At 47.2% G+C, this 14,211-nt stretch overlaps 1 protein-coding gene across 2 annotated transcripts in view; it reads right to left on the reverse strand.

The window, feature by feature from the left end:
* Positions 1-14,211, reverse strand: part of Arhgap35 (Rho GTPase activating protein 35) — a 119,971-nt gene that overhangs the window by 5,762 nt on the left and 99,998 nt on the right. For both annotated transcript variants that reach the window (XM_071605091.1, XM_071605092.1), the window contains exons 4-5: positions 6,195-6,272; positions 5,553-5,684 (exon numbers count right to left, since the gene is read on the reverse strand). In XM_071605091.1, the coding sequence (XP_071461192.1) occupies positions 5,553-5,684; positions 6,195-6,272 (210 nt within the window). The remainder of the gene's footprint in view (positions 1-5,552; positions 5,685-6,194; positions 6,273-14,211) is intronic.

Consider the following 14,211-nt stretch of genomic DNA (forward strand, 5'->3'; position numbering starts at 1 on the left):
AGATGAGGAACCAGGAGCCCAGAGAGCTTACAGGACAGGGAATCAAAGCTTGACCAACTGGCTGCAGAGTCTGAGCTGTGACCACGGGGCTCCCTGGTGTCCTGGCTCTCCTCCCTGAAGGGGCCTGCTCCACCTTGGCTGATGAGGCTTCATTTCTCTGACTCTAACATTTATCTGAAGGTTCCCACCTCAATGGCAGACTCTACAGACTGAGATTTAAAATTCTTTACTGTTATGTTTCAATAAAGCCTGTAAAAAAACAAACAACTGCAGGGGGACGGAGACTGCAGGGACAGAGGAAGCACGTGCACAACTCCAGGTTTCATTTGATAAAATAATCACGCCCCCTCCAGATGCCAGTGCGCACAGGTCTCTCTGTAGGTGCCTGCACGACACAAACACAGCTGTGTTTGTTTTAATCAAGCACTTACGGCACCTTCACAGAAAAGCTGAGTCAGGAAGTGGGGCTGGCCAGGCCACCGTGGGGATGCCCCCTGTCCTTCCTCCCCAGGGAGCAGCAAGGATGGGTGTTTCCCTTCTTTCTTCCTTGGGGCGGGCAATTATGGAGCCTGCTCTGATAACTCTGGCGACCTGTGATGGTGGTGATGGAAGCCCAGCCCCCTGAGCAGCACTTCAGCCAGGAACCTGAGAAGGCCCCTGATAGTCACTAGCCTGCGTGTCCTTTCCCCTCCCACCAGCTGCATGGCAAGACCCTGGCAGAGGCTCTCAGGGAGTGGGATCACTCCAGGCTCAGACGAGCAGCCTCTTCACATAGAAAAGACACCAGTGGCCTCTCGCTTGGGACAGTGCGGGAACCTACTGCAGAATTCCCAGCAGCTCTCCCTGCAGCCCTCACCAATGCCTCAGTTGAAGGTGAAGCTGGGCTACACCCGTGGTGGCCCAGAAAACTGCCCAAGTGGTTATAAAAGCTACAACACTGGTGCCAGGGCAGCTGAGCATTGTACCAGGCTCCTCTCCCAGGTCAGCCATCTGTTCTGAGTTCCCTGTCGTGCCTCTGCTGTCATTAATTCCATCAAAAAGGAAAGTGATGGGGGCCCCACATGAGCAGGCCTCCTGTAGACAGCAAGAAAGCTCACTGTGGGGTCAGCTGAGCCAAGACAAGTCTGGGGCATAGAGTAGGCAACTGAAAGTAGCTGAGACTCCAAGAACTCATGAGGAAGAACAAAGGACAGGAGAGGCCACCAGGGACCTTAGAGACATCTCTCACAATAAAGAGAAACCAGCTCTCAAAATGATACAAAACTGGCAAGGTCTCTAAATTGGTGGCATGGATCCAATCTCAATGTCCCTGCTTGGCTGCTTGCCATGTTTGGTACCCTGGTCACCAACTGAGCTGTAAGCTTAGATCTGTTCCTGCTGACTCAGTACCTGGAGCTGATAGTCTCAGACCACCTTGTGCACTTGCATCAGGAGAAAAGGAAAAGGCCTGGATCAAGGTCACAGGCCTAGTGATACATATAACACAGGAGGTGTGCAACTCCCCTTCTGTCAGGTGGTAGACCCCAGGGCCAGGCTGTCCTGTGGGCATGATCTTATGACATGCTGTTCAGTGTCTCCTGCCCCTCCCCACTGAGGCAGGGACTGCATAATGTCTGTCCACTGCCACCTGTCCCTGTCCATACCCAGCCTGGTGCATATGTGTATCTGTGAAATTAATCAGCCTGTGCTCGGCAGTGAGGAGCACCATGCCCCTAAGCATCTATCTGGAGAGACAAGAGAAAGGTAAGGTCCCAGAATCAGCAGTGTCACAAGGCAGTACAGGAACGAGAGCCCCAAAGGTGGCAGGACCTGTCTGCTTGTGACCTTGACAGTGAGTGGTTTGTTATCTCTTGCCTCACCTGTCAAATAGGAAGGGTAAAGATAATAAGCCAGTACTCTGAGCCACTTCCCTTTGACAATCTGATGAAAGCTACTGGCCTTCCTCCTAGACTGAGACAGACTGATTTTATGAGCAGGTTTTGAGGGCTGAGGACCTTGGAGCTGCAGGTCCTTAGCTCAGACACTCTGGCCTGAGATGGAGCCAGCTCTAGGACCCCTGCCAACACAAATGCCCTAAGACAAGGTTTACTGGGACTGGATGGACTGGAGGGAGCCTGAACGAGGAAGGGGTGTTGTGAGGAGAAAAGGACAAGACTGAGGACACCTATGTTCTTGGGCAGGTCTCACATGGGAGGACAAGAGATGGCAATATAAAGCTGCCTTCTCTGCCTCTTGGAATCCCGTTCCTACCTGAAACCACAGTTCAGAAGACACCTCTGCCGTGTGCCCCCCCCCCCCCCCAGCACAGTGTTCGGCATACTCTATCGAGCTCAGCTCGCTTCATTCTGTCTTTAGGGACCTTCAGTGGGTCTCCAGGGAGAGCATGGATTAAAGAGCCTGCCAGTCAGTAGCAGTATGACTCTGAGCCTTAAGCCAAGGAGCATCACCTCTGATAGCATCAGTGTCCTCCTCAGTGAAATGGGAGATATAATACCATCTGCCTCAAATGCTAAGGGCACTCAGGCCTGGCAGCCAGGTCAGGCATACCGCAAGCACACCGCATCTTGTGTGAGCTCTGGCTGAAGTTCATTTCTAAATCTCCCACATCACCTTGACCATGGTAGAAGATAACTGGTGAATAATCACAAAAATCTGCACTTTGGGGCTGGGGATGTGGCTCAAGTGGTAGCACGCTCGCCTAGCATGCGTGGGACACTGGGTTCGATTCTCAGCACCACATACAAATAGAATAAAGATACTGTGTCCACCTAAAGCTAAATAAATAAATAAATATTAAAAAAAATCTGCACTTTGTGGGCACATTTTCAGCAATGTTCAAAAGTTCTGGCATTAACAGACCAATTGTACAGTGACCCTGATCTCTGTTGTGATGGGATCTGAAACCAGGTCCACACCTGAACACAGGCACAGCTGCTCTGAGGCATTAAGTGGAAAGAGCTGGTCAAGTTGATGTTGCCATGGAAACCCAGCCAGTCTGGAAATAGCTACTTTGGGGAAGGGCAATTTTGTTCCTTACTGTTCCTTGACACTAACTTTTGCTCTGCCTGATACCTCTGGCTCAGTAACAACTACCACCAACATACAGAGCCCCACTTTCTCTCAATTGCTTTGGCTGCGAGAGGGATCCACTCCCTCCCTACCCCTTCTTCCAGGTTCAAGACAACGGAGGAACCAGCTGACTGGTGTGGGGCACAGGAAACACACAATGGGAGAGGAAGCTGCGAGCCTCCACCCTTTTCCAGGCGGCTGCAGAAGCAGCAGTAGCCTCCTCCCGGCAGTAGCACTGGAGGTGCTTAGGAAGGGCCGGTGATTCCCTATCAACCCTCTCTTCTCCTGCCCCTCCCCAGACAAGAAGGTGCTATGCCAGCAGTTCACCAGGAAACAATAGCATTCTGTTGGGTGTCAGGATCTGATCCGCCTCTAGATGGCGCCAAGTCAAGACAAATGCAGAGAGGAATCCTGGCTTCCAGAAGGCTGTGTGCTCCTCCTCTAACTTCCGCTCAGAGATAAGCTTAGGTTGAAGGAGAGCTGGCTCTAGAGAGTTCTTAAAAAAAAATATTTTAATTATATATTTTTTGCAACAGGATCTGGCTGTTGCCCAGGTTGGCCTCAAACTTGCAATCCTCAGCCTCAGTCAGCCTCCCAAGTTACTAGAATGGCCACCTTGCTCAGCTCAGAGAGAGATTTCCTATACCTTTCACCCCTGGGCCAGCCCGGAACCTGCTGGAGAAGGACTGTGTGCGAGAGCCTCTTTCTATGGCTGTCAGGGTCAAGGGGGAAGGCCTAACTTCCCTGAGAAACCCTGTCTCCTGTCTTCACCAGGCAACCCTCTGAGAGCCCCACAAGAACTATGTGCTGCCTGCTCCCTGGTGGGCTGCAGGACAGTTAGGAGCTGTGACTACTCCAGAGGCTGGAGTGTGGGCAGAACAAGGCCAATGTGGCACCCAGGCTGTGGAAACAAACACTATAAGAAATGCAGGCCATGGAAAAGTGGCATGGCCGCAAAACGTAGCAGCCTCTGCAGGCTGGGAAGGGACTTTCTTAGCACCTGTTTTTTTTTTTGTACTGGGGATTTAACCCAAAGGCCCTTTACCACGGAGCTACCTCCCCAGCCCTTTTTTGTATTTTTGAGACAGGCTTTTGCTAAGTTGCTGAAGTTGGCCTTGAATTTTCAATTCTCTGACCTCAGCTTCCGGAATCATTGAGATTACAGGAGTTTGTCACTGTGCCTGGATCAGTACCTGCTTCCTTTAGAAGCCACTAAGTGTCCAGGACACAGGACTCAGAGCTACGTTATCTACAACCTCTAAGAGTTCTTTCTGCTCATGTCACCAGCCTTGTGAGTAAACTTGTTCAGAAGTCCCTCTTTTTGAGTCGGGCAGTGACAAGATTAGACTCCTGTCCAGACCCTGAGAAGCGTGCCTTTCCTCTTCCCACCCTGTCACTGGCAGGTGGAAAAGATACTGCACCTTCTGCAGCTGCCCAGCAATGCTGCTTCTGGGTCTTGGTCCGCTGAAGGGGCAAAGCAGGAAGGTTGCCTTTGGCTAAAAAAGAGAGTTAAGTGCCAGGTGGTGGGAAGCTCTGAGGTCAGGGCCCCTCCATGGCACTGCACAAAGCCCAGGCAAAGTGGGCTGGTGAGAAGTCCCCACCTTGTGGACAGAGAGTTCCACAGAAAGGCAGGCCAAGGCAGGAACAGATGACAGGGCAGGCAAGATGGTACCCAGAGACTGCTATGAAAACCAGAGGGGCTCTGGGCATAGTGGCACATGCCTGGAATCCCATAAACTCGGGAGGTTGAGGCAGGAAAACAGAAAATTCAAGTCCAGGCTTCACAACTCAATGAGACTCCGTCTCAAAAAATAAAGGGCTAGGGAGTGTAGCTCAGTGGTAGAGCACCCCCGAGTTCAATCCCCACATACCATGAAACACAAAGCCAACCAACCAAACAAAAACACAGGTGCTCGTGTGCTGCAGTGCCAAGTGAGGCTCTGGCCGGGGCCACTGAAGGTGACCCTTTTCCTCTAAAAGGGTCTTCCTAAGAGGCTGTATGGCTCCAGACCATGTTAACTTCGTGACCTGAGAGGCAGGAGAAGAGGAGCAAAGGGGAAAGGAAATCAAGACAGGGCTTTTCACATCCTTGCCTCCAGGCATCTCCACATCTCACTTCACCAGCCGTAGGGGCAGGAACAGCAGGACCAAACTAAGGCACAGGTAGGGTTAAGTCGGCCACAAGCAAAGGAGCAGGGATTCAGTCCAAGTCAAGTAACAAAACCATGCACTTAACAGTTTTGGGGGAATCTGCAGCTCTCTTGGTACAACACTCACATGAGCACCTATGGTTTACAGAGGAAGGGACCAATCTGAGGTCCCTCTAGTGGTATCTTTCCTTTCCTTCTGTCCTTCAAAACTCAGCTCCAAAAACCAGAGTGTCCATTCTGAAGGCAGGACCGCCCCTACAGCGCTGCTCCCTGCACTCTGCCCATAGGGTCTGCGTGCCCTAGCCCCAGGGCCACACGTGGTGCCGTACTCACTGTGCGCCTCCACCAAGTCGATCTGCATATTGTAGGGGACCAGGGGGTCTGGCAGTTCTGAGAAGAAGCTCTTCATGGCGCCCGCCACAGTGTTCACCGTGAAGTCTTTCTCTGCCAAGTCCAGGTTGTGGTCTGAAAGGAAGTCAGACAGTGAGGCTAGGCAGAAGCAACAGGGAGACTGAAGGATGCATTTTTCAGAAGCAATGGATGACTGTACCAGTGTGTCCTAGGTCTCGCCAAGAGCTAGTATGACTCTTGAGAGTTCTACTTTGGGAGTCTGGGCCTAAGGCTCAGCTCATCCTAAAACATCTCTGCATTCCCTCACACAGGGCCTTTGTGAAGGCAGCTGTGGTTGAGGCTCACAGCCTCATCTCCACCTGCCGTGATCACCCTGCCCAGCCAAGGGAGGCAAGGCTCTCTCTTCAGGAGAAACGAGCAACCTGAACAGTGTCTGTGGATGGTGATGAGGGTGGCTAGCCTGGCTCAGCTGGGCAGGGGTGTGCTTTGGTTTGCTGACAGGTCTGGTCCCCGTGGGGTCTTTTTCTCGGTCCCTGAGCCAGCACTTCTTGGCTGGCTTTGGGTAGATGGGTGGCAGGAGTGCCTGGAGGCCCAGGCCCCACTGGCAGTCCAGCTGTGACTTACCTTGATCGAACTGTCTCTGCAGACTCTCCATCTCTGACTTGTTCCCACTGACCCGGTAGATGCCTTCAGTGCTCAGACCTGAGGAGACATGAACAAGCAGGGGTCTATGAGCATGTCAGGAGGAACAGGGTGAAGCATGTTTTTTTTTTTCATTTGATTCTTCTTTTTTTTTTTTTTTTTTGTGGTGCTAGGGATTGAACCCAGGGCCTTGTGCATATGTGAGGCAAGCACTCTACCAACTGAGCTATATCCCCAGCCCTCATTTGATTTTCCTACATGCTTCAACCCACGTGCCCCACATTTTCTTTTTCAGTTTTATGCACACCTGTAATTTCAGACACTTGGAGGCTAAAGCAGGAAGATCATAAGTTAAGAACAGCCTGACCAACTTAGTGAGACTCTGTCTCAAAATAAGAAATAAAAAAAGCTGGGATAGAGCTCTGTGGTAAACAGCCCCTGGGTTCAATCCCCAATACTTTAATCAATTCATTAAGTAAAATATTTGTTTTTTTGGTAAAAACAGAATACAAGTATATTTAAAATAACAGAAGTAGCTGAAGGCAATTTTTATTTTGATGTATAGTCTTGAATTTTTCATTTTTAAAATGAATATTATAATATATTTTAATCCACTGTTTTCACTTACAAAGTATACTGTGAACTTTTATTTTTTCAGTACTGGGAATTGAACCCAGGGGTGTGCTACTCACTGCTCAGTTATCTCCCCAGCCCTTCTAAGTTTTTATATTGAGATGGCATCTTGCTATGTTACTAAAGGTCTCACTCAATTGCTCAAGGCTGGCCTCAAACTTTCAATCTTTCTGCCTCAGCCTCCTGAGTAGTTGGGATTACAGGTGTGTGACACTGCACCCTGTCTGTGAACTTACTTTTATCAATAAATGTTATACTTTTACAACAGGATCCTTAGGGGCTGGGAGTATGGCTCAGTGGTAGGGCACCTGCCTAGCATGCTCAAGGCCCTGGGTTTGAACCCTAACAATGCAAAAACAAAACACAAAACAAAAAGAATGCCATATAACATGATTCTGAAAATGCTGAAGTATAAGCTACACTCATGGCCCCCACAATTGTTTCTCGATGTGTAAGATTATAGAATCTTGGAAAGATGCATTCCTTACTATGTGAATTTGCTATTTATGTTCTTGTTAATTTTCCTAATGAAATGCTTCTTATTTTGTACCAGCAAAAACTCTTTGAATACCAAGTAACTGTTTTTTTTTTTTTTTTTTTAATTATTGTTATTTGGGTTCTGGGGATTGAACCCAGAGATGCCCTGACACTGAGTCAGAGCTGCCCCCACTTTTTTTTTTTTTTTTTTAAATAGAGAGAAGAGAGAGAAAGAGAGAGAATTTTTAATATTTATTTTTCAGTTTTTAGTGGACACAACATCTTTATTTTTATGTGGTGCTGAGGATCGAACTCAGTGCCCCACGCATGCCAGGCGAGCGTGTTACAGCTTGAGCCACATCCCCAGTCCAACCCCAACTTTTTTTTTTTTAATATTTGTTTTTTAGTTATAGTTGAACATAGTATCTTAATTTTATTTATATGTGGTACTAAGGATTCAACCCAGGGCCTCGCACGTGCTAGGAGAGTACTCTACCTCTGACCCTCAATTCCAGCCCGAGAGCTGGCCCTTTTTATTTTGAGACAGAGTCTTGCTAAATTGATGAGATTGAACTTGACTTGAACTCCTGAGTTGCTGGGATTACAGGTATGTGCTACTATGCCTGGCTCTAATTTTGTTAAATTTTAAGAAGTACATAATTAAAAAAAAATTTAAGTTTTTAAGATTAGTCTTTTTTGAGGGGGTTGGGTACTAGGGATTGAACCCAGGGGCACTCAACTATTGAGCCACATCCCCAGCCCTATTTTAAATTTTATTCAGAGACAGGGTCTCACTGAGTTGCTTAGCGCCTCACTAAATTGCTGAGACTGGCTTTGAACTTGTAATCTTCTTGCCTCTGCCTCCCGAGGTGCTGGGATTACAGGCATGCACACTGCGCCTGGCCAAAATTAGTTTTTTTTTTTTAAATTTTATTTTTGAGTTGTAGTTGGACACAATACATTTATTTTATTTTTATGTGGTGCTGAGGATCGAACCCAGGGCCTCACACGTTAGGCGAGCACTCTGCCACTGAGCCAAAACCCCAGCCCAAATTAGTCATTTTTTGATGGTGTTTTCCACTTAGGATGACTTTGCCTATTCTTATACCAGGCAGTCTGTTTTTTTCCTTCGTATATATATATATATATATTTTAATGTTTTAATTCTGTGTAACTGATCTGGTACACATTGTAAGGAAAAAGTCAATAGTAAAAATCAATTACTTAAATGACACTGAATATAAAAATATCAAGTGAAAGATTCATCCCTAACCCCACCCTGCCCCCAGAGGACACACTGTTCAGCCTGGAGTGGATTCTGAGCATTCTCTACTGAGTCCATTTTCCCTGTCCAAGGAAGTAAAGTCTGCTGTTCATACTAAGGTCACAAATCTAAAGAAGAGCAACATCACTGTGAAAAACAAGGAAGAAACTCTAGGTCCCTTGTGAAGACCATGCTGGCTTGCTGAAAGGACACCGATGGGAGGACCAGGTCCTGAAGTCAGTTTTAGGCTCCTGAGGGCCCAGTGTCTCGATGTCAGTTGCCACTATAATGATTGCCATCAGGTAAGATAAAAGTCTGGGTCCCAGACTGGCAGCAGGTGACCTCTGGAGGGCACTGGTGCAGAAGCTATTCTGGCTTTAACACTGCTAAGTGCAGACAGGCCTTTCACCTCAGAGAAAAGGGGGCTGATGGATGAGCTCCAAGGACACTCTGCCGTGTGAGTGCAGCACCCATCTACACAGGAGCAGCTGTGGCTGTGTTCTCCCAACCTGAGCAGGGCCCGTGCCGTGCTGTGTGCTGAGCAAAACACTCCTGTACCCGCCATTCACTTGTTTACTCGTGTCATGACGCCACTTAGTCCTCCACACCTCCTGGGAGGAGATACTTGTTGGGGAGAGAATACAGCTTGAGAACAGCCCAAATTCTGAAAGAAGGGTGAAATCCTGGCCCCCAGGGAGGCTGACAGAGACCAGGGCTTCTGCCACACTCCTGTCTTCACACTGCTCCAGAAGCCAACTGGCTGAGGCGCATGCTGCTGAGGCGCATGCTGCCTCACTACACCCCACCAGGCTAGGGTCCAGGCCATAGTCTCCCCAAAAGTACCATACTTGAGCAAAAAAGCCCAGGGGCCCTGAGCATTCTGCATGGCTCTTGAGACAGTATGTTTCCTACTGTCAGCAGGCCCCCATTTCCCATCCCTTGAATCTGTTATTTTACCATAGACTATTTCCTCAGTGGCTTTTTAAAACTACCCGCAGACGCATTTTAAACTTCCTCCCCATTTCACATCTTAGGTTTACACAGAATTACCACATTCTGGGCCAGCCCCATCAGTAGCAGTAGTAGTTTTCACTCCTGCATTTGAAAACAAACAAAAACTATGTTCTAAGTTCTCTTCCCTTTCCCTGAATATCAACCCTCCCTAATTTGGGGGACAGGAAAAAAAGGCACAAATGGCAGGAGCTTAAAATGTCTCTGATGGTGTAGCAATGTCACCATTCCCAAATCCCAGTGGAAGGGCACTCCCTGCACTACAGATCTGACAGTCTTGGGCCACTCACGTCTTTGGGCAACCTCGACCCTTCACATGGACAGGAATCCCTCTGCAAGTTCTCCTAACGCCACCTACTTCAGCATCAGAAGGCAGAAGACAAACAGCAAATTAGCTATCTGGCAATGATCAGAGGTGTGGGCCTGCTGACATCTCAGTAGATGGATCTCACAAAAATGCAAGCATTTAAAAGCACAAGAGCAGCAGCCCCATTGCATTAATCATCAACTTAGTATTTCCTGTAATCTGGGTGTTTGTTTATTTTATAAAATCTCATTTTAAAATAGCAATTCTGCTACTATCACATTCAACACTACAGCATAATTTAGGAAAGGTATCATTAGCTTGGCTAGTATAATATATCACAACTACTAATTAGACATCAATTAAAACAAAAACAAAACAAAACTGCGAGTAGAACGTGAATACCATGAAGGCTCAAGTGTGTACAGGGCAGGCACACAGGTGAGAACCAGGATGCTGGACAGAGCAGGGCAGTGTGCCAAGGGGCCCGAGACCAGAGCAGGAGAAGAACAAGAGGCTTGGAGCAGATTTCTTACTAATAGTGACATGCACACACGACGCCTAGTCCAGACTCTCAATCCATCCGAGAAAGCATCAACCTTAATTTCAGAGGCATCCCTCCCCACGAGGACTCACCACAGACGCACTCCTCATTTCACTAAAGTGCAGCCCCATCTACAGGCCTTTTTCCTTTCTTTATTTTATTTTTTAACTTTTAAAAACATTTTATTTTTTAACTGTAGATGGACACAATATATTTTTTATGTGGTGCTAAGGATCGAACCCAGTGACTCATGTGCTAGGCAAGCAAGCGCTCTACCACTGAGCCACAAACCCAGCCCTCTTTTCTGTTTTTAAAAAACTTTTTTTTACTGGTTTCCAGTGTCTTCTATGTTTAAGTTAATCTTCGGGACTAGAACAAGAAAAAGTTCAGAATGGGCAAGGTCACTATTTTCAAATATCTGGGCTGGGGATGTGGCTCAAACGGTAGCGCGCTCGCCTGACATGCGTGCGGCCCAGGTTCGATCCTCAGCACCACATACAAACAAAGATGTTGTGTCCCCCCAAAACTGAAAAATAAATATTAAAAAATTCTCTCTCTTTCTATTTTCAAATATCTGAATGACTGCCATGTAGAATAGTCTTGTTTCAGTGGCTCAACGGAACAGAGTTAACGAGTAGAATAGAAATTACAGAATGACAAATATTCTCCCAATATAAAGATAACTATTAATAGCTACAGATGTCATTTATTAGAATAAGCCAGAGCTTTTGACCCGCTGCACTGCATAACCATCTGACCGGGATGCTGGTGTCTAGCTCAGAAGACAGCTGCTAACAAGACTCGCCATCAGAAACCATGCACTGAATGCATACTATGCCAACTTTCACCATGCCCTATAAGAGAGGTTCCAACTACTCCCATGGTGAGATGGGAATGCTGAGGCTAAGAGTGAATGAAGTACCATGCACAAGGTCAGACAAGATATGATCTGAACTTTATAGAGCCTGCAGTCTTCTATTTCATTTTATGTCACTAGGTCTCAAAATTAAGCATGCATCAGAAGCAGCTGGGGGCCTGTTACAGTAAGGCTCTAGAGTCCCAGATTCCATCAGTTTCGAGTGAAGCCCAAACATCTGCATTTTTAACACTATCCTTGGTGTTGTTGCAGCTGCTGGCCAGTCGGGACCTGCCACTCTAGAAGGTAGCCAGGTTTCTAAGGTCTCTCTGACTCCTAAATTCCATGAGTCAATAAAACCCAGGGGCAATACAAATGGATATCAGATACTTTAGGACATTTCTAAGAAGTATTAAAGCTGCTGCTTTTTACATCTAAGCAAGTTTCTTAGGTATCACTTAATCTTTTAACCACAGTCACGTATGACTTTCATAAAAAATTTAAAAAGTAGTAGATAAAAGCAAAAAGGTCTATTCTGTCTTTCAATAAATATCTGCAACATCTGTCACTCCACTGATTGCCAGGGTTCATTCGGCCAATCTGGCTGGCTAGGCGTGTGTCCATTTCCTCCCTCACCACTCCATGTGTATCCCTCCCAAAGCTGCGAGCTCTGAAGACGGCAACCTTCTCTGACAGAGGTCTTCAGTCAAGGGTATTCAAGTAGCTGTGCTCCCCTGCTAGAATCTCCAAACAAGCTCTCAATAAATACACGCTTAGCAACACACAAGTCAGATAAGTCTTTTACAGAGCTATCAGACTTGGTCTTAAAATTACTTCGGTGACCTCACAAAAGGCTTAGATGGCCGGGTGCAGTGGTGCACGCCTGTAATCCCAGCAGCTCAGGAGGCCGAGACAGGAGGATTGCCAGTTCAAAGCTAGCCGCAGCAATGGCCAGGTGCTAAGCAACTCAGTAAGACCCTGTCTCTAAAGAAAATACAAAAAAAGGGCTGGGGATGTGACTCAGTGGTTGAGTACCCCTGAGCTCAATCCCTGGTACCCACCCCCTAAAACAACAACAACAACAACAAAACCCAACCAAAAGCAACAGCAACAACAACAAAAAGGCTTCGATGGATGCCCAGTTCCAGCACTGAGGCCCTCCCCATGGCATATTTTTTTTAAATACTTTTTTAGTTGCAGATGGACACAATACCTTTATTTTATTTATTTTTATGTGGTTCTGAGGACTGACCCAGTGCCTCACATGTGCCAGTGAAATGCTCTACCCCTGAGCTATAGCCCTAGCCACAGAATTGGTGTGTTTTGGCCTTTGGCTGCCCTGGCTCCTGAGAGAGGCCAGCAGCACTTGGCAGGATGGGTGCCTCACAGGAGCCTGGAAACCAAGGGGGGAGCATCACCTCCTTGGCCCCGGATGGGCCTGACTTTCTGAAATATCTGAATGAGTTTTTACTCCTGGATCCCATGCCAGTCTTTGTGGCCAGAGGTCCTTCTGCAGTTGACTGCGACAGGCCTCACTGATGCTCCTTTACACCAGGACTTGGTTCTGCTGAAGTGTCCTTTCTAGCAGCAAATCAATACTTCCTCCAAGACAAACTCTTCTAGCACCCCAGGACTGACTGAAGGCAACACTAATGGACTTTTCTGGAGGCTGAGTCTGAAATAAACCATTCTTTTTTCTTAGCCGCTAAGGCTAAGGCCAGCAGATCCTCAAGGCCTGAGGGTGCTGAGAGCTCAGGAAGAGGCAGAAACTCACTCCCCTAGCAGCACTTCAGACTGTCTTTCAGAGGACTGGCCTCTGGGAGCACCAATAAGCCTTTCTTTAGGTCCTTCTGAGGACCTTGCTGCAGCACTGCCCCCTCACCTCAATGTAAGATGAAAGGGTAAGGGGGCAGGTGAGGTCAAAAGCAGGTGTGCCTGCATTTCCCTTTCTGTACACAAGCAGTAACAGTTGCCAGTCCAGGGGCTGGTATGTACTTAATGAGATCTTGGCTCCTTGCTCACAGAGCAGCTATTGGCCTAATGATCTAGTGACAGCAGGTGGGCAAGGGCATGAACAGTTTTCTTTTTCTTAATATGTATTTTTTTTAGTTGTAGGTGGACACAATATCTTTATCTTATTTTTATGTGATGCTGAGGATAGAGAAACCCAGTGCCTCATGCGTGCCAGGCGAGCACTCTACCGCTGAGCTCTAGCCCTTATGTTTTCTTTTGGGGGCTGGGGATTGAACCCCGGGGCGCTTAACCAAGGAACCACACACCCAACCCTTTTTATATTGATTTTTTAAAATCGTGAGACAGAGTCTCACTAAATTGCTGAGGCTGGTCTTGAACTTGTGATCCTCCTTCCTCAGTCTCCCAAATTGCTGGGATTATAGGTGTGTGCCATTACGCCTGGCTCAAGGCCTGAATTCAAATTCTGAGTCTGATTTTCACTCAGCTGACCATTTGATGGAAGAAATAAGATGACCAATACAAAGTCCACAGCACAAAGCCTGCCATTATTTGTCTTTTTTGCCTATACTCATAGAAAGCCTCAACAGTAGTGCTCCCTGTAGGCATGGTCTAGGTTCTGAAACCTCGGCCCAAATAAGCCAGTCTGCAGAAATATATTTAAAAACATGCATGGGTTTTGACGCCAAGGTGACTTCAGTTCAGATCCTGGCTCTGCCTTATAGCTAACCTGGGTGGCTGAGAATAAACTACTTCACCTCTCCAAAGCTTGGGATCCTCACCAAAAATCAGGTAAAGGTATCATTATTGAGTTTGTTGAGAAGCTATAAACTGTGAGATTACACAAATCAAAGCAATCAGTATCACAAATGGCTGATACACTGAAAAGATAACTGAGAATACTAAAATAGCAAATTAACAAGAGTTCACTTTTGGATG

The sequence above is a fragment of the Marmota flaviventris genome, chromosome 18 (assembly GCF_047511675.1).
Source record: "Marmota flaviventris isolate mMarFla1 chromosome 18, mMarFla1.hap1, whole genome shotgun sequence".
NCBI classification, from domain to species: Eukaryota; Metazoa; Chordata; class Mammalia; order Rodentia; family Sciuridae; genus Marmota; species Marmota flaviventris.